Raw genomic sequence first — 25074 nt, 5'->3', positions numbered from 1 at the left:
GACGCTGCCCTCAGTTGGTTGGGCTCATTTCTGGAGATTAGAGAGCACATTGTTTGGATGGAACCATTCTCCTCAAAAGGCAAACAGCTGAGGTGGGGGGTACCTCAGGGATTTGGCCTTAGTCCCATCCTTTTTTATCTTGTCCCCTGGCGTATCTGGTGGAATCCTTCAGTCATAGGATTATTTCCTACGTGGACAACACACAGCTATTATTGACCTAGGAAGGAGACTCTGCCACTGCTAAAGAAACCTTCTCCTGCTTCTTGATTAGTTCAGAAAGAAAAAACTCCAGTGCAACACAGATAAGACAGAGGTCTTTTTGTTTGGGCTAAATCCATTTCCTGGTTGGTCGGGGGCTTGGCCTAATAATGTTTCGCCTCCACCTCCCTCTACGGAGGTGGCATGGAATCTGGGAGTACTGTTTGATGCCAAGCTGTCTTTTAAGGCCCAAGTCTTGATAAGGCCGGATTCTTGCCTACCTGATTATCTCCAAGAATCCTCACAGGTCGCCTGGATCTTTTTATTTGCCAGATAGCTTGGAGGGGATGAACACAATTATCAAAATATATCTACCAAAATTAGACTTAATTTGGAAAGGACCACCGACTCCGAATCTAAAATTTGTAAGATTTTATTACAACCAAAAATAACTGAACATACAAACACCTCAGTACAAGGTGTAAAAGGTAAATGGGCACTAGCACAAATGCAAGCCTACGCAAAATTCTCATTCGACCCAGAACGAAAAGAATTACAGATTCTAAAATCATCAAAAAGGCGATGGTAAGGCCAATGTCTAAATTGGGAATCATTAGTCAAAAAGGAAAACGTTAGTCTGTCCCTACTCTACCTCTAAGGTGACATCCCTACTTAGCGTTCCCATCCCAGGCAAGAGAATCAAGGAAAAAGGTGTCAGAAGTGAAGACTTCCTTTAAGGAGTACCTTCACTTAGTAAGAGCTCAATCTAAGATGCTCCTTCTAGCTTCCCGTCTAAACCTCATCTGCTCAACCCACGGGGCACTGTCCCTAATACAAAACCCCCAAATCATAGAACACGCCCTTCGGCACACCTCTTCGGCTAGGTCTTCTCTCGGTAGCTTTCCACAAAGTTGTCTTGCATCCAACGACGGCTAGCTTGACCTTGGGTCCCAGGCACCTTGCGCAGCAAATGTATCTATCTCACATTCCAATGCACTTCCCTGTTGGCTTCTCACAGCATCCTAACTCCTAAAACAAAGATCTATCCTCTCTAACGAGCTAAATGTCCTTGCACCTGCAACAGAAACATGGGAACAAGAAAAGCCATTTCACATCTTTAAGATTTTACATTTCCCTGCAACCCAAAGCCTTTACCAAGGGAATCATTTTCGGCCTACAACATTAGCTGACATAAGGAACGAACCGGCCTTCTCTTTAGCATATATGTGATCAGGCCTTTACACATTAAACACTCTATTAAACCACACTCTAAGCATTAGTTCACTATTTTCATGTATGTGGATAAGCAACCTACGCGTAAAACTTTAACATGGCACACGTTTAGCCTAATACATTGCATTATACAAAACTAATGATTATTCGTTTTGTTGAATACATTCACAATAACTTGCAGCATTGATCCTCACAAAAGCATTATTACATTTCTAATCACCCCTAAGTTAAACGATTACATCAATACATTTCTATGACATTTCTAAACATACATTGATTAATATGCGGGTGCTGGCTAACGGTGAATATGATGCAGCCCTACAAATTTCAGAATCTTGTGACGCTCTATCAGTCTCCTTTGTGGTGAAATTCTGTGTGTGGCTTCTGAATATGTTCCAGAAAATTTTGCATCTGATCCCATGGATGGAACAAGTGACAGTGAGAGCACTGATATTATCCAGGCTGTGTTATGCTAATGTCCTTTATCTGGGCATTCCAGATTTTCTAACTCAATGACTACGGGCAGTGCGCTCACTGTATAAACTCCCTAAACATTCATCTGTGTCGCTCCTTCATGAGAAGCTGCATTAGCTACCAGTGCATAAGCAAATAATATTCAAGGCATTATCTCTGGCTCATCAAGCACTCTATAGTAGGTGCCCGTCCTACCTGAATGAAAGGATTAAGTCCTACAGACCCAAAGGAATGTTGCGTTCTAGTCAGACCGAACTGCTAACAGCCCCCGTTTACAAAAAACAACGTAGAGTGGTCTGCTCTTGTCCGTGATGAGGTCAAATAAGCTCAGGCAGCAGAATGGGCTCTTGCACAAGCCCCGACTTTATAAATCAGTCATATTGGCTGGGATACGGATTCTCCTTATCACATCATACCCATAAGGTCCAACCCGCAAAGTTTTTTACAATTCCACTAGTTGCCCGAGTCTTTGTTCCTGACTCATGCTAGTATTCTCCACTATCTGCGCAAACATTGGGTAGCAGATAATATGGAACCTGCTACTTACGAGTTGCTCCGAGCACTTCACACAATGGGGCACGGGAGCCACCTTGTACTTTGGCTCTACCGAGGTTTCGCTTCCCTGAAACTCAAATGGGAAGCCGATCTGGCTAGGGAACTAACTGACAGGGAATGGTCCTGCTTTTTAGAATACCCAAAAAGCATCTATCGTAATACCCAATTTAAATGTATTAAATTTTCAATATTACATAGGGTGTACTTAACACCATACAAACTGCATTCAATGTACCCGCAGCCGCCTGGGGTGCCCGCGTTGTCTCTCACCCAATCCGGAAATTATACATATGCTTTGGTCTTGCCCTTCCCTGACAGGGTATTGGAGGGAGATTTTGAGAACGCTCTTGCAGCTGATGGGAGTGCATAACTGGGCATCATTGGAATTCTGCATACCTTGTCTGTCCCCACTGCCCAAAACGGCTAAAGCGATGCACTGCTTTGTTGGCCTTTCATTACTCCTGTCCAGGAGATTGATTACGCAGTGCTGGACGTATCCTCAAGCTCCTAGAATGGGGTCTTGAGGGAGGAGGTACTACGTTGGGGCTCAGCTGAAGGTGCGGCACTGTGGTGGGAGGAGTATAGGGGCCTCTGCAAGAAGTGCATCTCTTGATTGGAATGCTCTATTTAAACAGTTTTGTGTACAAGTATCTGAGATATGATGGGTGAGGCGGAAGGTACGCTAGTTCACTGGCCTCAATAAAGGTTCACGTAGTAAACCCTGGAGTTGAGACACTAATAGGTCTATATGAGACCACGCCCGGTGCCTGGTTCCGACTCAGTGGTTTGTTGCTCCCTGATATTGCAATATCCCTGTACATGTTCAATAGAGGACACAAACTTAGACATTCCGACGCCTCCCGGGGCACATCAGACCCCACAAATACCCTGCTGACTATAACTTTGCCAACACTAGGACCACCCTAACTTGTTCTGGGGGTCGGGTTAGGGAGTTTGGGGTTTGTTACATATCTCTTTTTTGTCATTATCATTGTATGCTTATGGTTGCTGTTTGATTGCAATGCCTACTATGCCCTTTTTTCTGCATACCTGCAGCCCTAACTATACTACCAGAAATGTATATTATGGCATGCATATGCTACTGTTGTAACTAGCACTAATCTGAAAAAGCAATAAAATGTGTTTAAAAAAAAAAAAAAAAAGGTCCAGCCCGCGAGTGCAACCACAATATCCCATTAAACAAGATATAAGGGGCCTGGTAAAGGAATACTCTACCAACTGGAGTACCAGGGAGTAATTGAACCTTCAATCAATCAATCAATCAAGATATTTGTAAAGCGCGCTACTCACCCGGAGGGTCTCAAGGCGCTAGGGGAAGGGGGGTCCGCTACTGCTCGAACAGCCAGGTCTTGAGATGCTTCCTGAAGGAGAGGTGGTCTTGGGTAAGACGGAGGTGGATGGGGAGGGAGTTCCAAGTCTTGGCTGCCAGGTAGGAGAAGGATCTTCCTCCCATGGTGGCTCTTCGAATGCGTGGAGCGGCGGCGAGGGCGTGGCTGGACGATCGTGGCTGGCGGGTGGGAGTGTAGAAGGTCATGCGGTTGTTGAGGTACCTGGGGCCCTGGTCATGGAGGGCTTTGTGTGCGTGGGTGAGCAGTCGGAACGTGATTCTCTTGCTGACGGGGAGCCAGTGAAGGTCTTTCAGGTGTCCGGAGATGTGGCTGTGTCGGGGGATGTCCAGGATGAGTCGTGCGGAGGCGTTCTGGATGCGTTGGAGTCTTTTCTGTAGTTTGGCTGTGGTTCCGGTGTAGAGGGTGTTACCGTAGTCCGACGAGTGCCTGGGTGACCGTCTTCCTGGTTTCGGTGGGGATCCATCGGAAGATCTTTCGGAGCATGCGTAGGATGTTGAAGCATGATGATGAGATGGCGTTGACTTGTCTGGTCATCGAGAGGGAGGAGTCCAGGATGAAGCCCAGGTTGCGTGCGTGGTCCGTTGGATTGCGTGTGCTGCCCAGGGCAGGGGGCCACCAGGAATCGTTCCAGGCAGAGGGTGATGGTCCGAGGATGAGGACTTCCGTTTTGTCTGAGTTCAATTTCAGGCGGCTGTTCATCATCCACTCGGCTACATCTTTCATCCCTTCGTGTAGGTTGGTTCTGGGGGTGGCTGGGTCGTTGGTGAGGGAGAGGATCAGCTGGGTGTCGTCGGCGTAGGAGATGATGTTGAGGTTGTGTTGGCGTGCGATGGCTGCGAGGGGGCTCATGTAGACGTTGAAGAGGGTGGGGCTAAGTGATGATCCTTGTGGTACGCCGCAGATGACTTCGGTGGCCTCGGACCTGAACGGGGGGAGGCGGACTCTCTGGGTTCTTCCGGCGAGGAATGAGATGATCCACTCCAGGGCCTTCTCTTGGATTCCGATGTTGCGGAGGCGCTGTACCAGGGTGTGGTGGCAGACAGTATCGAATGCTGCGGAGAGGTCTAGGAGGATGAGGGCCGCTGTTTCCCCGTTGTAGAGTAAGGTTCGGATGTCATCAGTGGCTGCGATGAGGTCGGTCTCGGTGCTGTGGTTGGCTCTGAAGCCGGACTGCGAGTGGTCGAGGGATCCGTTCGTCTCGAGGAAGGTGGCAAGCTGTCTGTTGACGGTCTTCTCGATGACTTTGGCAGGAAGCGGGAGGAGCGAGATGGGGCGGTAGTTCTTGAGGTCGGTGGGGTCTGCTGATGGTTTCTTCAGGAGGGCGCTGAGTTCGGCATGCTTCCAGCTCTCCGGGAAGGTGGCGGTGTTGAATGAGCAGTTGATGATGTCCCGGAGTTGGGGTGCGATGACGGAGTCGGCCTTGTTGAAGACGTGGTGGGGGCATGGGTCGGTTGGTGATCCGGAGTGGATGGTGTTCATCGTGCGGATGGTGTCTTCGGTGCTGACCGGGGTCCAGGCGCGGAGGGTGGTGGTGGGGGCGTCGGTTTGGTGGTTGGGTGCGTGGTCTGTGCGCCGAAGCTGTTGTGTATGTCGGCAATCTTGCGGTGAAAGAACGAGGCCAGTGAGTCGCAGAGGTCTTGTGAGGGAGTGATGTTGTTGTTTCCGGCGCTGGGGTTAGAGAGCTCTTTGACGATGTTGAAGAGTTCCTTGCTGTTGTGTGCGTTGTTGTCTAGTCGTTCCTTGAATGCTGTCCTCTTGGTTGTGTGGATCAGCTGGTGGTGTTTGCAGGAGGCGTGCTTGAGGGCGTTCATCTTGTCTGTAGTCGGGTTTTTTCGCCAGGCTTTCTCGAGGGTGCGGCAGTTCTTCTTGGAGTTTTTGAGGTCGTCGTTGAACCAGGGGGCTGTCTTGCTTTTGGTCCTGTTGGCATGGTTTTTCAGGGGTGCGAGGTCGTTGGCGCAGTTGGTGATCCACTGTGAGAGGTTGTTGGCTGCTTGGTTGGGGTCCGTTGAGCTGGCGGGAGGGTTCTGGCTCAGTGCTGTGGAGAGCTGGTCGGTTGAGATCTTGTTCCAGCTCCTGCGGGGAACCTGTTGCTGGTGGTGGTGAGTCGTGGTTCTTCTGAAGCTGAAATGGACGCAGCTGTGATCTGTCCAGTGGAGTCCGGTGGAGTGGCTGAAGGAGATGTGCTTACTGGAGGAGAAGACTGGGTCAAGCGTGTGTCTGGCGTAATGTGTGGGTGTGTTCACCAGTTGCTTGAGTCCGAGGTTGGCGAGGTTGTCCAGCAGGGTGGTGGTGTTGTTGTCGCTGTTGTTCTCCAGGTGGAAGTTGAGGTCCCCTAGGAGGATGTAGTCAGCGGAGGGGAGGGCGTGTGGGCTGATGAAGTCAGCGATGTCTTCACTGAATTGTGTGCGGGGTCCTGGTGGTCTGTAGATGAGGGTGCCTCTGAGTGTGGTCTTGGGGTCAGTGTGAATCTGGAAGTGAAGATGTTCGGCGGCTGTGAGGGTGTCGTCGGAGTTCGTCGTGATGCGGATGGTGTTCTTGTGGACGATGGCGAGGCCTCCTCCTGTCTGGTTGGCGCGGTCCCTCCGGGGGATCTTGTATCCATCCGGGATGGCGATGGCGATGTCGGGCGCTGAGGAGGCGTTCATCCATGTTTCCGTGAGGAAGGCGACGTCTGGAGATGTGGTGTCGAACAGGTTCCAGAGTTCCACGGTGTGTCTGTGGACGGAGCGGGTGTTGAGCAGGATGCACTTTAGGTGGTTGCTGCTGGTGCTTGGCTTGGCGGGTGTGGTGCGGGTCCGGATGCAGGAGAATTTGCAGGATTGGCAGGTGAAGGGTCCGTGGGTGCGTCTAGGGGCGGCGCGGCAGCAGCCGGGGATTCGGCCGGTGTTGAGTGCGATGAGAGTGGCGGCGTTGTAGGTCTGGTGGGTGGGCTGGCATCTGCGGGGGCCAGGGGGACCGGCGCTGGGCGCGGACGGGCGCAGACGGGCTTGCCTTAGGCGCGTCCGCTGCGCGGTCTCCATATGAGTGGGAGAGGGAGGGAGGAGCAGCTGGGAGGTGGGAGCGGGGCGGTCAATGGGGTGTGAGGGGGCGGAGCTACGGGACGCGGTGGCGGGAAGCGGGCGATGAGGCACGGGAACAGAAGAGAAAGGGATCGCAATCAGGGCAGAGGGGATGGCGCACAACTGGGCAACAAAAATACACGGGTACAAAAGGGCACAAAAGGAGGCAAAATGAAGGCAGGCACTCACTCGGGTACAAAAGAGAAGGGGGGCACTGGCACTCGGTCGCAGGCAGTCAGGTTACAGCAGCGGCAAGCGTCACACAGGGGGCTGCGTGGTGGTGAGGGGAGCGACCTGCCTGGTAAACAGGGTCAGAGGTCGCTCTCTCTACCGCTGCGCGGCCTCCATATGAGTGGGAGAGGGAGGGAGGAGCAGCTGGGAGGTGGGAGCGGGGCGGCCAATGGGGTGTGAGGAGGCGGAGCTACGGGACCCGGTGGCGGGAAGCGGGCAGCGAGGCACGGGAACAGAAGAGAAAGGGATCGCAATCAGGGCAGAGGGGATGGCGCACAACTGGGCAACAAAAATACACAGGTACAAAAGGGCACAAAAGGAGGCAAAATGAAGGCACAAATGAAGGCAGGCACTCACTCGGGTACAAAAGAGAAGGGGGGCACTGGCACTCGGTCGCAGGCAGTCAGGTTACAGCAGCGGCAAGCGGCACACAGGGGGCTGCGTGGCGGTGAGGGGAGCGACCTGCCTGGTAAACAGGGTCAGAGGTCGCTCCTCTTGTATCTCTTGGATGAATAATCCTTTTTGTTTTTTCTTTTTCTGAAACCAGATCATTCATATTGAATAGTCTTAGACTACAGGCCTTTAAACATGCATACACGCACATTTGCAATACAAAATCCACACAGTACGGCAGTAATTAACCATATAGTCCATAAAAAATTAAAAAAGACCTTGGATATTTCCAGTGATTTTTTCAATCACAATCTAGTGCCTGCAAGCAGAGACTGGACAGCCTTGTCGGCACTTGGCTTTCAAAGAAGACATGCAGGGATCCCTATGGGCTATAAGAATAGCCCAGGATTATTTGCTGCCCTTATTGTGTCAATTCTACATGATATTGACCAGGACGCATTGTCTTATGTAGATGATATCTACCTGACATATGAGGAGTTAAACCCACACTTTACCAGAGGGGTTAAACCCACACTTTACCAGAGGGAATCGCATAATTTTAGGATTCACTGCATATGGCTATAAATTAAACTTTCAGAAATCGCATGTCACATTTCTAAGTGTCCTGTTTTTTAGGATGTGAACTTTTACATGAGAGTAAGAGTCTTGCCCCTCACTTTTTGGAGAAGTGTGCACAATTACAACTTCCAAATACATTAAAGGATTCTTCAATTTTGGCAGAACATACATTCCTGATTATGCCCAATGCATTAAATCACTATATGAATTAATTTGTCCTGATTTTTCCAATACACTTTGGACATCGGAACACACAGATGGACTCAGATCATTACAATCTTACTTGCTTGCCACATGTCACTTACATACTTGTGTAAATACTGCAAACCTAGTCATCTGTGTTTTACCGGGTGCAATTGGATTGACCTATATCACTTTTAACAAAGGTGATTCAGTGCCGATGGCATATAAATCGCATTTATATTCCAATGCGGAAATGTGTTTTTCCTCTACTGAAAAAGTACTGACTGCAGCGCAGATGCCTATTCTTAAGGAGCGGCCACTTGCACAAGGGAAACACATTATTGTCATTACTCCCTTGCCAGCTTTAGAGGCTGTCACAAAGGCAAGCCTTCCGAACGCTAAAGCCCGCCATCCTAGATGGATACAATGGGCAACATCCCTAACAGTTGTTGGTGTAGACTTTGTTTTTGACCCGTCTTTACAGACACAAGAATTCTTGCTGTATAAGCATGTTTATCCCATGCCCAATTCTGTCTTACCTCTTGAACCATATGAACAGTTTGTTTACATTGATGGTTCAGCTCAGCCCGCTATCGGCTCTAAACAGCTGTATTGAACAGCATGTGCCACCGTTGCTGGTGTGATCTTAAGTGGAAAATTCCAACCACAGAAAACTCGTACTCAGTCCTTAGGAGACTGCACTGCACAGTTAGCTGAACTAAAAGCGTTGCTTCTTGCACTTGAACATGCAGATCCTGAATTCCCCACTCTTATTGTGAGGGATTTGTATTACTGTGTACAGTCCTTGAATGATAATTTACATTACTGGCGTTAGAATGGATTTAGAGATTCTAAAGGCAACACAATCAAGCATAAAATGCTTTGGGTTAAAGTGGCAGACCTTAGAGATAGGTTGCCATCCTTTCCAGTGGCGCCTACAGCCTGAGGCCCTGACTGATCAAGTATTTCGCACCACTATAGGTGCAGCCATTACTAATTTCTTTAAAGAAAATGCGGGGTCGGTTGACAACTCTGGAACATTATGGGAGGCTTTTAAAGTCACAATAAGGGGTGAATGCATGGGGGTACAGGCCGGTGTCTTGGGATCCCTCCGCAACAGGATGCAGGACATTGAAGGGAAACTGCCACAATATGCAAGTAAGCCAGTGCCATAGCTCCTGGCAAAAATAAGGGAATTAAATACTGAATATGGGGAGTTAGCTGATCAGGAGGTGCGCTTCAGATCCCGATGTTGGAAAGCTAGATCCTATGGGGAAGGGGGAAGAGCGGGTCGTACCTTAGCAGCTAAGTTAGCTGGGCATAAAGAGCAGGGCCACATAACTGAAATTATGGACCAAAATTCGACACCACGTTACACCACGCCAGTGATAGAGTCGGTCTTTGCGGATTTTTACACGGATTTGTATATGCAACGTCCAGTGGCTGCATCGACTGAGTTTGTTAGCTATCTGGAGGATATTGCGCTGGGCTGGCTCTCATCAGGTCAGTGAGAGTACTTACTTCAGTCGCTGACAGTAGATGATGTTAAGGAGGCTATACAGAAATTGCCTACAGGAAAAGCAGCGGGCACTGACGGTCTGCCCAGTGAGGTTTATAAAACTTACATGGATCAATTGGCCCCGGTACTTGTAGAAGTGCATGCAGAGGCCTATGATAGTGGCGTGTTGCCTCCCACTCTACATGAGGCCCTGATAGTGATGTTATTAAAGCCTGATAAGGACCCGAAAAAGTGTGAATCGTATCGCCCGCTATCTTTAATGAATATTGATGTTAATATATTAACCAAAATAATCGGGACGAGGCTCCAACCATTAGTATCAGCCTTGGTGCTGTCAGACCAGTCTTGGTTTGTTCAGGAGCGATCCACAGCGCACAATCTCCGAACACGGTTTGCTGTGCTGCATTATTTGGATCCTGAGATGAAGGTGGCGGTATTCTTAGATGCCGCCAAAGCCTTTGACTCTATGAATGGGGGATATGTGTTCAGAGTGCTGGGTAGGATGGGGCTTCCTCCTGAGTTTGTGCAATGGATTAGATTGCTTACAGTGAACCGGTGGCAAAGGTCAAGGCTAACGGCTGGGTGTCTGATGCAATTCGGATCGAAAGGGGAACTAGGCAAGAGTGTCCTTTGTTATGACATTTGTCAACAAATTAAAGCTTCCACCCTGGCTCATTCACTGCAGACACACCTACTAATTTCTAGCAAACCTTTTGGCTGCATTTATTTGGACCACTATGGTGCTCTTATTTCGGATACAGGTTTTAAAATTATCCTGGTTGCAGTTGATTTTTGCTCTGGGTTTGGCTACTGCGTTCGTTTGATGCTCACACTATTATTAAAGACATGCAAGTTTTTATATTGGGACACATGTATGCAGTACATTCCACTAGAACCAGGGCCCGTCTTTCGCTTCTAAAGCATACTGGGACACTATGGCATCCCTGGGTGTACAGATTAATTATTCTTCCCCATGTAATCCAGAGGGCAATTCTGTTGTGGAGAGGATGAACCGTGACTTAAATCAATCTTTAACAGCTAGCGTGTTAGGCTCAGAGCGTAGTTGGATCCACCACCTATATGGAATTTATTGGGCTCTCAACAGTCTCCCAAAAAGATATCTTGGTGGCCGGACCCCATACAAGGTCCTCTTTGGAATCAAAATGTTTGTTCCAGGCCTTGATTGTTCAGACATTTTGGTGGCAGCTACACCCTTTTACATAAATGATCGTTATGCTGTCTTACAGGCCCTACAAAAGTTCAGTGACACCCAATCCAGTGAGCAGTTGAAGACGTCTGCTTCTGTGAAAATTAAGGAGAAACCAGAAACTTGCAGCTGGATTTAACAGGTTGGGGATCTCGTGCGAGAGAAGGTGGTGGTAAAGAAGGAGTTTTGCCCATCATACTGAGCACTGGTGCCAGTCCATGGCACTCAAGATACAAGAACTGTAATCTTGCCATCGCTTACTGGTTCTAAACACAATAATTTTGTCTCTATACATCAAGTTACATCATGTGGCCGTTTCTCAACAGTAGGCCATGAGGAGTCATTGGTAGTTTCCTGACTCCTCTCGCTACTATACAGGAAATTCCTCTACAGCTAGTGAGCACCACTGAAGCTGTTTCTCCCCAGCTGGGTGGATACGGGTGTGGCAGAGAATACACTTCAATCCATACCTGCATCCTCTGGAACTGCCAGCAACTCTACTGAAGTCAGTACTGAACTTACTACTGCATTTTCTGCAGCTGAAGTAATTTATACATATCCACTTTTGGATTTTACCAATTCTTAAAACGTGCCATTGCCATCAGTTTTTTAACGAGCTGTTGCTGGATGTTATGTGGGTTGAGATGATTTGTCTTCGGATTCTTTTGATGATTCTTCTGTTTTAGACACTCCTCCTGTGCGGATCTGTATTTCTTTTCATGGCTGAAGCACACTTATCTGGTCCTACCTTGGACTTATATTTTGATAACACTTTCCTTGGTTTTTCTATTCCTGTGGATTGGATTTGTGACAGTTTTTTTCTTGCTGATTAAAGGCCACTATCTTCCAGAACGCTCTGCTGCAGAACTGGTCGACTGGTTGTTGGACACCCACTCTTCTTCACATAAGCTAAAAAGAGACTTGTCCCTCGTGAACATTTCAGCTGTTCCCGTAACTGGTGAAATGGTTTGGGAAAACGTTCCTTATGAAATATTCTGTCCTACGTAGATATGTGTTTAGGGTTTCCATGGGCGATGTGATAGTACCTGGGTTATATTCTTATGATTGGGATGTTGAAACTGTAAACTTCATGCTCTTGGAGCTGGAATACTATACTGTTTTCGAATCAGAGGATTTGTACCTTAATTCTGCTAACTGTGGTGAGATGTTCTGTTTCCACCATTATGGACATTATTTACATTGAGCGAGGGTTCAACGCACACTTTTTAATTATACACAATGGGAACATTGTCCAACTCCCCCACAAAGGAGTTCCAAAACATACAAAGATACATTTAAATATTTTTCAGGATATGACAAGTCAGATCCAACGTCCTTTTATTTTAAACTTTTCCCCACATCACCGAAAGAATATATGCTTACGCAAGCCAAATTAATCTGTACTGATTCATTTTGTTACAAAATTAGCTGTGAAAGGCTATGATTATTGGAAGGACACCATTGATTTGAAATCCATTTGGGGCACAAAATCCTGGCAGGCCCAGAGTACTTTATTTCCAGCCTTCTTAATTCCAACTCAAATGATTTTCTTGAATGACACAGTCTAGCAGACTTCATGACCATTCCCTTCTTTGCAGGGTTTGAAAATTGGCAACATTTAACAAATTTCACTGCTGACCAACTCAATAGTATGTTTTAGAATGGTACATTTAACACAACACTTTCAGGTCCTCATGGGTGGCTATTGTGGCCCGTGGACACAAATGGATGTCATGAAAATTTTTTGAATTACACACTGGGGTTTAAAGCTAGCCTACTTGATCCTAGTTATTACCAATCACAATACTCAGGAATTGTTACTACCTGTTCAGTGGGAAAATTGTGTCAACAATGGTTAGTACACTACACTATCTGCAGTATACAACATATTTCTCTCCAATTGGAGGACATGGACCTATCTGATTTTCTGTTGGGTCCTAAATCTCCGCCTACTAAAACATTTATATATGTCACATATAATGAAATTTGGAAATTGTCACAAGTGGAAGCAGCTGCACGTTTGAGACAAATTGATTAAGATAATTTGGATAAAGTGCTTGTTGTTGTTGATAATAGTATTAATACGTTGTCTTCTAGCATTTACAATTTAAATAACATTGTGTCATCTGTTATTGCTATCATGCAAGTGGCATGTCTTAATTGTACCATGGGCAAAGTCAGCTTAGATCCATCATGCAGTTTAGCTGGACCCATCAAGCCCTTAAAAATGGTTGCATTCCTTGGTGTTACCGTAATTTCAGCCAGCTATTCATGCCTTTCAGTCTCACACATAAACAACGACTCATGGCAAAAAAAAGACGCAACCTACATAATGTTACATCTTCGAGAAGTTAGAACAGCTCCCTTTCACTATAGCAGAAACACCTTCCACGGTATGGTTTATACATGCCGTAATATCTCTGCCAATATCAACTTTCAATTTACAGCTTGCGTGAAACATTTGGAGATGGAGTCCATCCTGAATTCACTTTATCCTGAACTCATGGGAGACATCATAGATACCTCCAGCACACCTTAATCTAGCTACGTTTCCAAACTGACATGTCCTGCTTTTTATTTTTATTGTTATTTGTTTGTATAACCTGCCTATTAGCAAAACATTGAATTTGTGTAGCTTTTGCTACATAGTGTTTACCTAGTTGCTCTGTTACTTGCCTGACCAATGAGGGGTGTTGTGAGTTCCCTTTAGGGCCCACTTAGTTCTCCCTTATTTGAGTTCCCTTTAGGGCCCACTTAGTTCTCCCTTTTTTTATCCTAACTGCAAGTTGTAGGCTGCTTTGCATGCATGGCACTCAGCATGTTTATTTTTGTGCCACAATATTATTTTCGCAAAACACTATACGTTTTTGTTATTGATTCTTCTCTCTGAGACTATGTCTGAACATCTTGAATAAGGTCAAACAAGACTGCCCTGTCTTCTGTGCTAAGTTACAAATGTAGCTCGACATTTAGACACAAAGATACACATCTGCTGTTTTCAAAAAGGCACACCATATCATTTACACCGAGATGAACCATTTGAAAACAGAGAGGAGAATTCTTACAGAAGAGAGGTCCTGAAACCAACGTGCCAGCCTTGCGCAACCTGAGATGCAGATTACCTTACTGTAATACAAGATATGGGGTTTGGTTCTAATCCCAGAGATCTATGATATATCACTGTGCCCAAGTAGTGAGGATAGGCTGAGGCAGATATATCTTTAAACATGGTAGGACTTCTCATTGTATATAGTTTACTTGCTATTCTACTCACTGTGCCGGCATGCATATATTTTCTAGTTTTAGCGTAGGTGTTTTATAATAGAGAATGATAGTTTCAATAAATATTGGAAACTGTTCTTGTGTCTTTGTTTTGTTTATTATGGACATGCATGAGTGAGAAAACAAAAGGTGACAATCTGTTTCCAGATCTGTTCCCTGAGAGGACTAGAGTGTTGTGTTCTGGGGTACTAACTTACCTGTCACTGTAGGAAGGTTAGGAAGGAGAGGTAAGGCACTATGAGTTAGTCAGGACTGGGGTTTATAGGTACTGATGTGGTATGGTGACTCAGTCCCTACTTATTCACCAGATCATAGGGATTGTCAAGGATTACAATCCGCTCGGCTATCGTAATGTAACTCCTGATGATCGAATAACATATCTTTACATTCCTGGTTAAGGAATCCTGGCCTTACCTGCACCCCTGAGTGACTTTGGGGACTTGAGATAGAAAGATATAGCCCTGGTTCAGGAGTGGTGACCTGAGTGATTGGAATTCATTGGATGCTAGACCACACCATGGGTGAGTAGGGGGGGAGAAGGTTTGCCAAGGCTGTTTCATTCCCCATTTAATACTTCACTGTGTGTTTCTAAGCCTCTTGGGCTACCCCAACTTGGGCCGTAGTTATCCATATCCATCCAGGACCTCCAACCCATTGATATTAGGTCATTTCCATAAGCGTTTTCTCTCCAGATATACCAATATTGACCTGGCTATGGGCTCAGTGCTTGGAGATCAACATGGGGTCTTAAGTGCATATCCACCTGTACTGGGGGTAGTATGGGATCTTAAGTGCATATCCACTTGTACTCAAAGGGCAATATAGGGTCTTGATGACATGTCCACCTTAGCAACCCCTTCAGTCAACACAATCAGGGTAGGTTTCTTTAAAGACATGGCCTAAACAATTTTCCCCTCCAGGGCTTGTATAGTTAACTTCAAGTTCCAAACCTCATCCCTCGGCTCCACAATCACCCCCACTAGTTTATTAACATCCAGGGATGCACTAGACTGCATATCATATCCTCTGGTTACCCTCACCTCCTCTCCAGGGTCACCATCTTCTGGGGTACAGTGAACCTATTTCTACATAAAACCTCTGAATTAACCAAGCAAGGAATTTTTCCCCAATACCTCGGTCAGCAGTGCATGAGTCCTGAAACATTCTTAAGGAAGCTACATGAGGGATAGAGACCAAATGTCCTGGACCCTCTTCTTGGTTCTTTTCTTCTGTACTGACGAGGGAGAGCCTTTGGAGAAACAGATCACGTTCCATAGGGGGATTTCATATTTCCTCTACTTCCTCCAAAGTTTTGTCAATTCGATTCATAACACAGCTCCCTCCAGTGGCGTAGCTAGGGACGAGGGTGGGCCGCCCCGGGTGGCACCATTTTCGGGGGCGGCCGGAGTCGCGTCTGTCAACTACCACCTTACCTCCGGCACCAAGAACAAGTCGTCCATTGGCCACCACTCCCCTCCCCCGAACAAGTCGGCCATCTGCCGCCGCTCACCCACCCCCCCCCTTACCTGCACCCGGATGGCAAACTTACCGGCCGTCCCGGGTGGCAGTACGGCTAGCTACGCCACTGGATCCCTCCTGCAATTCTGGAACCTTGCTTCGCTATTGGGGGGCCAGTGGTGAATGTTGCTGACTACCTCTTAGTCATTTAATATTAAGTGCTGCTGTCACTACTGAGAAAGGTAAGATATATCAGCAGCATACACTCTCCCAGAGTAGTAACACGCTAATTAAACCATCACATCTGAGTCAAGGAAGGTCAATTTAAATAAATAGCAGTTTCTAACAGTACGTTTTTGGCAAGATGTCAGAGGACAAGCCCAGCCTCCTCTGGGCTCTGGACAGTCTTGCCCTAGGCCCAGGCTTTGCCTGGGCATGTTCTGCACAGCCGTATTGCCGGGAGCGCTTTGTAGCGCATTTGGGAGGGTGGCCTTGCCCCCCTTCTTCACTGCCGATCACTCGGTGACGCCTCCGGGCTCAGAGAGCTATGGGAGCATGAAGTCCCCTCGTTGGTGTGTTATCCATGGAGCTTGAAACATCCGGCGCAATAGTATTGCCGGTAGCGCTGTGTAAAGTGCTCGGGAGGGTAGTCTCGTCCACTTTCTCACTGCCAATCACTCGCTGGCGCCTCCAAGCACGGAGAGCTATGGGGCGTGAAGTCCCCTTATTGGGAGGTATCCATGGGGCTTGGAACCCTCTTGAGTACAGCAGAAGTCATACCTGCCAACTCACACGGTGCCACCGTGTGACACACGATAACGGCTCCCATCGCCTGGTCATCGGGTGAGGAGACGCTATTACACAGTGGCAGGAAAACGAGTTGAGAACCACTGTAAATAGTGGTTTTCCATTTCGTTTTCTAGGGCTTTGAACTGCTGACATCCATTAAGGGGTGAAAAAACACCCCAGGATATCAGCACCAGCCTCAGCAAGCTTTTTTGTACTGTGAGAGGAGGGGGTTTGGGGGCAGGGTGGGGGTTTCAAAGTGCCTCGTCGGTACTTCTCAGCACTATGCCCCGCCCCCTTCAAGTCCCCGCCCTCTCCTCACATGTGAGATTGCTCTTCAAGTTGGCAGGTATGAGAAGTGCCCCCTCACTACACCTGAGGAGTGGCTACAGCATGGGCGTCCGCAGAAAGTTTTCCACGGAGGGCAAAATGTTAACATCATCACCATCCTCCGACATAATGTGTGCCAGATGGGGCACAAGAAACACTGGGGCGCAGGAGGAGTCATGTAGCTCTGAATGCCCCCTTGCTATTTTCCAAGCTTGCTGCACTTCCTAGGTCATTCCTGTCCACGTGACAGACAGGCTACCTCGATGGCACTGGTGAGCTCCACAAATTCTATGTAATATGTACACCATGTGCACTCATGTCTATCCGGGTGTGTGCAAAGAGCCACAGAGACTGCTTCTGGGGTAGTTTCCAATTCGGTGCCAAGAGACCTTGGGTGTACGTGCGTTCAATACATTCCCTATAACATAACAATAAACTTATTCAAAGAGGCTGAGGCAATAGAGCATCGCACCTAACAAACAGTCCATGCACAGTCATGTGTATGCAGTGCACATTTAAATATATAAAAACAAAATAACAGTGGGTTGGTCATCAGAGTCGAGAGTGGTGTGGAAATAGTAAAAGGGTGGATGGGAGAAAGGCAGGTGGATGGGAGCTAACAGGCAGGCAGGTGGATAGTAGGTTAAAGGCAGGCAAGTGGGTGGGAGGTTAGAAGCGGCAAGTGAATGGGAGACAGTCAGGTGGATAGCAGGTTAGAGGTGGGTGGATGGGAGACAGGCAGGTGGATAGTAGGTTATAGAGGCAGGTGGATGGGTACTTAGAGGAGGTAGCAGGATGGGAGCTTATACGCAGGCAGGTGGATGGAAGGTTAGACGCAGGCAGGTGGATGGGAGACAGGCAGGTGGATAGTAGGTTATAGAGGCAGGTGGATGGGTGCTTAAAGGAGGCAGGTGGATGGGAGCTTAGAGTTCACAGGTGGATGGGAGGGTAGAGGCAGACAGGTGGAAGGGGGCATAGAGGGAGGCAGGCAGGTGTTGGTCATTGGCAGATGGATGGATCCGACCAGGACGTGATAGTGGTGGCTGCCTATTAAGTATAATGTCCTGACATACTCAAATGCGTTCAAACTTCCCCAGAATGGGCCTGATTCACAGAACTAATCTGAGACAGAATCCTAAACTTACTACTTTTGGTATTCACAGAAGACATTTAGTAGGAGTAAAGTTAGGATTTTGTCTTAAGTTTGACTTAAGTTTGACTTAAGACAGACTTAAGAAAAAATCCTAACCTTACTACTATTAAATGCCTTCTGTGAATACCAAAAGTAGTAAGTTTAGGATTTTGTCTCAGATTAGTTCTGTGAATCGGACCCACAGTGTGGCATATTTTTTTTTCCTCCACACGGCACTGTTGGAGTCAGGTGGAGCAGGGGCTGGCCCTGTGCCCTTAAGTGGTCGGTGACTGCTCCATAATACGGGGTGAACTTTTCTCCCACACACCTTTGGCTGCAATGTCCTGTTTGTGCACAGCACTATAGTTAGTACTTTTGGTTGGCCCTTTCCTTGCTTTTCCTGTTCTCAAGTTGGTCCAGGCTTCACACGCAGCATCTCCTTAGGGTGCTAGGGGCGGGTGCCCCTTATCCCTGTCACCCCCTCGTGTCCAGGTCTGTTTGTTGCTGAAGCTGCTCTGAGCAGGCCTCATCCTGGCCTCCTGTCCTCTGAGGTTGGAATGCCTGTCACATACACTGCACCAGGCGCGCAATGCCCATTGGACTCAAAGGGCTAAAGCCCCCCCTGTCGTGTTTGGCTGCCCGGGATGAGACAGCTTCCCGGGCACACACACAGCCGCACCAGAGTACTTCACAGGTCTTTAAAATACCTTTTGCTTGTTAACGAGGCTTTGATGGTTTTCACCCCTGCTTAGAGCCCCTGCTGCTCCACTCTGCCTTTTGCATGAAGAATCAGCCCCCCCCCCCCCCGAAATTTTTTCTTAGCCCCAGCCAAACCCCCCCCCCCCCCTGCCCCCCCTGAAATTTGACTCTAGTTGCGCCTCTGCACTGCACCATCTACGGGGTGCCAAGGGCATGTTCCTCCCCTTACCCAACCCCCAACCCCCTCCAGACCCTCTGCTTCAGGACTGTAGTAGGAGCTCAGAGCACACACCTTCCAGGCCTCCTGCCCCCTGTGGTGGAAGCGTTTCTCACACAGGTGTGTGTCCCCTCTCAGTACCAGGGCAGTAGCTGGCTGAAGCTCTGACTAGGCCTCTTCCTGAGCGCTCCTTCCCTCTGGCAGGTCTGGCCCTCGCACACAGCCCCCTAGCTGCACTGCGCCCCAGCCTCGAAGGCCCATCCGCGCCAGGGCTTAAAATACGCATTATTGGAGAAGGGTGAAAGCCAGGGTGCTAGGTCGCCAGCCTCCCTTGTCCATGGGGATGTCTAGGCGTGTTGGCTCCGAAGCCTTCACGTGTCCCCAAGTGCACCTGGCCGGTGTGGTGCTTCAGGGTGTGGGACTGTGGGACCGAGGCACATTTAGAGCCGGACTCCGTCCTTTTACAATACAAGCGCTGCTTGTTTTGAGGACTCCGGTTAAAACACTCTCATAGTCAGATCAAAAAGATTCACCTAAGTGCCATTAAAGCAAAATATTTACATATCGTATATTGTACGGGAGAATTTGCTGTACAGAGCATTCTATGAAGCAGGTGTGACTGCCACGTACATAGCATATCTCTAGTCTGAGAGTACCTTCTCAAAGCAGAATCCCTATATAGGTGTCCAGCGGGCAGGTATTTTCATAAATAAAGTGTCTGCTGTAGTGGGTGCACATAGATCGTGCTAACGTCCATTCCGAGGCTGCACTTTGGATTAGAAAATGTCAGAAAAAGACATTCCCCAAAAAAGCCATTACTTCCTTTTTAGATCGATTTCACAGGGGAACGAATGAAGCAAATGAGAGGAAAGAGAGGGTTTTCAGCAAGTGAGTAGCTAGACAGAGACAGAAAACAGGAGAGGTTATGACTTACTTCGAGCTAGGGGCAGGCCGGCCCGGACCTTCTCTCTTGATCTTGCCGATCAGCAGCAGTTTTCCCGCTTATCAAGCAGGGCCTGCAGACAGACAGACACACAACTGTGGGGGGCTGTCCTTGCCCTTTTGCGCGGTTCTTTACAGCCTAAGATAGGTGGCGCAGCACTCGTCATGATGTCATGAAAGGGATTTGGTGCTGCTGGCCTAAAATATATAATGAAGAGGCCTGCTCACAAAATTAAAAGATCCATCCATTCTAGTGTCACCGCAAGAGCTGGGATAGCGTTACAAAAAAGAATGGCATTCCCACCAGTATGGCGGGCCGGGTGATGGTGTGTGTGTGGGTGGCGGGGGGACCCTCCTTACCCCGCCCCCCCCCCCCCCCCCGCGGATGCCCATGGGCTACAGTATTCAGTCTAGGGTCAGCAATCTCAGGGAACCTTCGCATGCCTTGACATTTCTGAAAAATAGACTCCTGAACGTTACCGATGGTGTGGTTTATTTGCATTCCAGCGCATTTTCGTATTCAAAAAGCTGTACGAACACAAAAATTATACCTAACCCGATTTCCATGGTGGTTAGCTGTAGTATTCAGGCCAAGGGTCAGCTGACACCCCAGAATCCTACTAGCCCTGGGTGTTTCTGAAAACTAAGGGGAAAGGGCATGCTTTCTCCATGACGAATCTGGAACTTTCTCTCACAGATTTGTGAGTATATGTTGTGGTTTCACCCCAAAATTGACATTTGCTGGATACTTTGGGTAAGAAAGCCCACTGGAATTCATACAGACCATGGAACCTTGGACGCCCAGACATGTCAATGTTTCAAAAATATCACTCATTGGCAAGTATTCTTGGATGCTGACCAGAATTCAACTGAGATAGCGCAGCTGAACACATCCTAAGAATCTATTTACATTCAAAGCAAAATTGTGTTTTTTGTGTTATATTATGTCCTGGATGGTACTGCCCATACACTCAAGTCAGGTTTTTATCATGAGAATTGTGTGAATGCTGGATGATTGAAAGTTTGTCATACCCCACAGAATCTATGACTTTCACTCATAGAAATCTGAGGAAATTCTGTGATTTCACCCAGTTTGATGTTTGCAAATAAAAAGAAATAGGAAGTATGGACCACCATTTAGAAAACTGGACAAAACTGCAGTTAAAAATGTTTTTTTTCTTACTCTGCCTGTCTCTAAAATCTGGCATTATTAACATATTAAACCCTTTGATGATGCCGTTTTTAGGTCTCGCCTGAGACAGCGCTTTAGCGCTCCTCTGGCGAGACTTATAGTAAGCGAGTTTTGGAAGTGCAAACAGTGGCTTTTCAGGCCTCCAAATACAGTGCATGTGCGCCGTCCGGGCGCGCGCACCATTTGGAGGCCTGAAAGCACTCGTTTGCTTTCACTTTCGCCGTGATGTGATCGCGATCACTTTCAGCGCACCATTTGGCAGCCTGCGTGCCCGCCCCCACTCCCCCCTCCCACTCCCTCTTCGTCAGCTTCAGTGCGCGCTTTCAGCGCACCATTTGGCCGCCTGCGTGCCCTCCCCCACTCCCCCCTCCCACTTCGTCAGCTTCAGTGCGCGCTTGTTTACAATGCTAATACAATTTCTAAGTCAATGGTATACTGGCGTATGTGGACATTTTAAAACTACTACTTCTATAAACTCTCGTGAGGTCTAAAACAGCAAACGCGCGTTCATAGCGGCAACAAAGGGCTTGCCTGCTTGAGAAATAGGTTCCATTCTAGGGAAGCTTTTCCATCCTGCTGTTTATGGCCAATCACTCACTGTTTACAAGCCAACAAAATGCCCACATTCAGCTCCTACCAATGATAACGATCTTAACTACAGTGCAACTTTTCTCTTTATTGTACCGTCGCAGAGTCCTTTGAAAACACGCCCAGAAACCATTCTAACCTCTCGCACTCTAAAGACTTCTTGGCGCAGCCTTCTCTTTTTGACAGGAACCAAGCTCAGCACGTATTCAAACAACTTAAGGTGTAAAGGTAGCTTAAAGGGAGTCGTTAGCCTTGTTAGCCAACACTTAAAAAATAGCTTTTCCCTGTTTTCTTTAAGGTCGCGTTTTTAAAGTACATTATAAAAATGTGTTTGTACACATCAAAGGGAGGTGTCCTTCCTAACTTTGCATTGCCGTATAAAACCGCGCTTATAATAATAATCCACATTTGTAAAGCGCGAACAATCACCCGTAAGGGTCTCTAGGCGTTTAACTGCCATCTGCAAATAAAACGTGGCTTTCCTTAAACTTTTTTTTTTATGGTGATGTGAAGGTTTTGCAAGTACTTTACGTGCATCTCAAAGGCAGCGTAAAATGTTATTTTATGTGTACGTTTCGTTCGAGAAGTGTTTTTCTAAAAAACGTAAAGTGTTGTCTAATTGTTTCACTAGTTATTTAGTGTGCGCAACAATTTGTTTTAGCACGCATTTGAAGTGTCGTGGCAAGCTGCATAACTTTGTCTATCACATGGCATTCTGTGCGCATAAGTTTGAGGCAGCATTGTTTTGTCCCCCTGTAGCTCTGTTCACGGTGTACAGTGTAATGACCAGGAAGTCAGATTGGCTTTTAGCGGACCGCTGCAAACGGACAGGAAGGGGGTTTTTCCGGAGCGTGGGATACACAGCCTTTCCTGCCATTGTTTGTTCTGTGAAATGTTTGGGATTGTCTCTGAGCCATGCACTGTTTTGCTCTTGGTTGGCTTCCGCTCTTTTTTTGGGTAGAGGATTGTTTGCTGTCACACACCTACCTGAGGTGAAGATTTTGGAGTTGGATGTCTGTGAAGTTATTACTGGAATGTACATGGCACGGCCAAAGTATGGAGGGCTGATGTATTTTTATTTTATTTCACGGCATATTTCACACAATGGATTAGTGCCCAACAGGTTCCAATAAATACTAAGTGGCACACACACATTTTTGACATTTTGCAGAAATGTCTCTTTACGCGACTTAGAAGCACTCTGTGATTGCTTGGCATGCACTTCCTCACCTTTTTGTTTGAAAACCCTTAGCCACGCTTACAGCGGCCCTCGAATGGCAGTCTTTCCTCCCCCCCCCCCTCTCTCAGACGCTCCTACCCCTCCCTTCCTGCAGGGAAAAATACGATCACACAACAGACAACAGGCGCCGAAAACATCGAAACCAGACCGAGCCTTTAGGCTTGGTTAATGGCCCATTCGCAAGTGTTGCAATTACAGACAACACGGGCGCCAGGAGAAAAAAAAAATCGCAAACATCCTTCCAATTGCAGTTTCCTGTTCTGCTTAGAACACAGGATACAGTTGCCAGATCGAAGGCTTTACAAAAGTACATGACTGCTCTGATAAAATGTTTTATAACAGTTAATTTGTAATAAAACCAAAACATAAAGAAAAGGCATTGTAATTTTACAATGCCAATAGCTCAAACTCTTATAAATGCGAGACCTATTGCATTGCAAATGATTGTTATTTTTTTTAAATGCAAAAAAATTGCAATGCACCTTTTCACATTTTCTGTGTAAAAAAAATACTGCCATAATGTGACAATATACTCAGGTCAGTCCAAGGTGAAGCATTTACTTTGGATACTTTTACAATCCCCAACTTGTGAAAAAGATGTTGCAGATTTGTCTTGCACATCTATTGTATAAAAAAAGTTAGGAAAGCTTAATTGTATACTGCCTCAAATGTCAAAAAATGGTTTCTACAGTGGAGGTGGATAACCGTCAACACTTAAGGGTTTATTTTAAGGTATTTTTTGTAAATCCACACTTCATATCGTAAATCCAGCTTTTGCAGATATTGTGTTCATTGCACATTTTAATTTTGCCCTGTTGTCTTTTCCTCGCAGGTGTAGCCCTGGATCCTTCTCACCAAGTGCCAATTTCGAGTGGAGGATGCAAAATCTGACGTGGAGCCATGTTTAAATTCAAATATTCAACTATCTCTTTGTGAACCCTCGAAATATTTGATATGGTCGTAAAAAAGTGTTGTGACAAGTAAAATCTCCAGGAGTCATGAATTCGGAAGAGAAATCAGTCACTTCTCCAACTCATAAACTATCTACTCCAACTCATAAAAATGGCTCTTCCTCATCATCTTCTCAAAGAGATAGTAGGCAGGTACGTTGAACTCCGTTTGGAAAACCATTAATGTTTTCATCTATGTCTATGCTTATATTTTCCACTTACAGGAATTGGGATTACAGTAATGTGTACATTAATCTATTTTGTGAATATTTAGTGGATCAGATAGCAATTTAATTCCCAATGTTGATATCTTGGCCATATGAGAATTGTTTTGCTGTACTTGCATTGTCGGTTATAGAAATATTATTAAATCTTTTTTTAATGTGGATTTGTGTTAAGAACCATATCTATGTGTGGTTTGAGAGAGATAGAGATGTATCTGTTCAATCAAGCACTGTCCGTGCTATTTGCAAGGGCTGAACCCTTTACGGGTAGTCAGGGGAGCATTTATTCATCATAATTTCTAATTGAGAAGCAATGCAAACAAAGTTAGTACTGGTCCTGGAGCTGGAGTGAGGTCATTTTGTGTTTTTGATGTCATAAAACCAGAATCCGCATTTTAAGTTCTACATTTTTTTAATGGAAATTTTTAACTTTTATTAATGACATTTACGCGAGAGGCCTAAGAACTTTATTTTCGTTGCCACAAAAATACGTTTCAAAATTAAACCCACTACCGCCTACTGTCTGTTGCTCTTTGTGGAGGTAACTCGAAAAATTAAAAGCAGAATGTTGATGACAGAAATGGAACACTAAGAATTTTAATAGACATGGTACAAATGGCAGTTTTAAAAGGTACATGTTTAAAAAAAATACCCAACAGTCGAGGCAAATAGGAAGATACACTGCACATACATTTCATCAAAAAGGGAAACATAGCAGATATGGGATTGGCTATCTACAGTAACTAGATAGATAGATAGATAGATAGATAGATAGATAGATAGATAGATAGATAGATAGATAGATAGATAGATAGATAGATAGATATATTTATTTGCACAATTAATTAAAATCATTGCAATTCATACAAAAAGAACATAAAAAGCACTTTCCGCTCTCAATTTAAAATAGTTTTTTTTTTTTAAAGGGAAAGGGGAGGCAGTTCATGGCTGACACAGCAGAGGTTCATGGTTGGTATCTGCCAGTACAATTGAGTTAATCTTAATCATGAATTTTACAAATCGGGCGGCCATC

The 25074-nt window shown here is 46.5% G+C and overlaps 1 protein-coding gene across 4 annotated transcripts in view; it reads left to right on the top strand.

Annotated features, from left to right (window-relative positions):
* OSBPL6 (oxysterol binding protein like 6) overlaps nucleotides 1-25074 on the top strand; it is a 690319-nt gene that overhangs the window by 212505 nt on the left and 452740 nt on the right. For all 4 annotated transcript variants that reach the window (XM_085645216.1, XM_085645218.1, XM_085645217.1 and 1 more), the window contains exon 2: nucleotides 23700-23970. In XM_085645216.1, coding sequence (XP_085501342.1) covers nucleotides 23866-23970 — 105 coding nt within the window. In that variant the 5' untranslated portion in view covers nucleotides 23700-23865. The remainder of the gene's footprint in view (nucleotides 1-23699; nucleotides 23971-25074) is intronic.

Source organism: Triturus cristatus, chromosome 3_1, assembly GCF_964204655.1.
Source record: "Triturus cristatus chromosome 3_1, aTriCri1.1, whole genome shotgun sequence".
NCBI lineage: Eukaryota > Metazoa > Chordata > Amphibia > Caudata > Salamandridae > Triturus > Triturus cristatus.
This window is presented reverse-complemented; position numbering and strand designations above follow the sequence as displayed.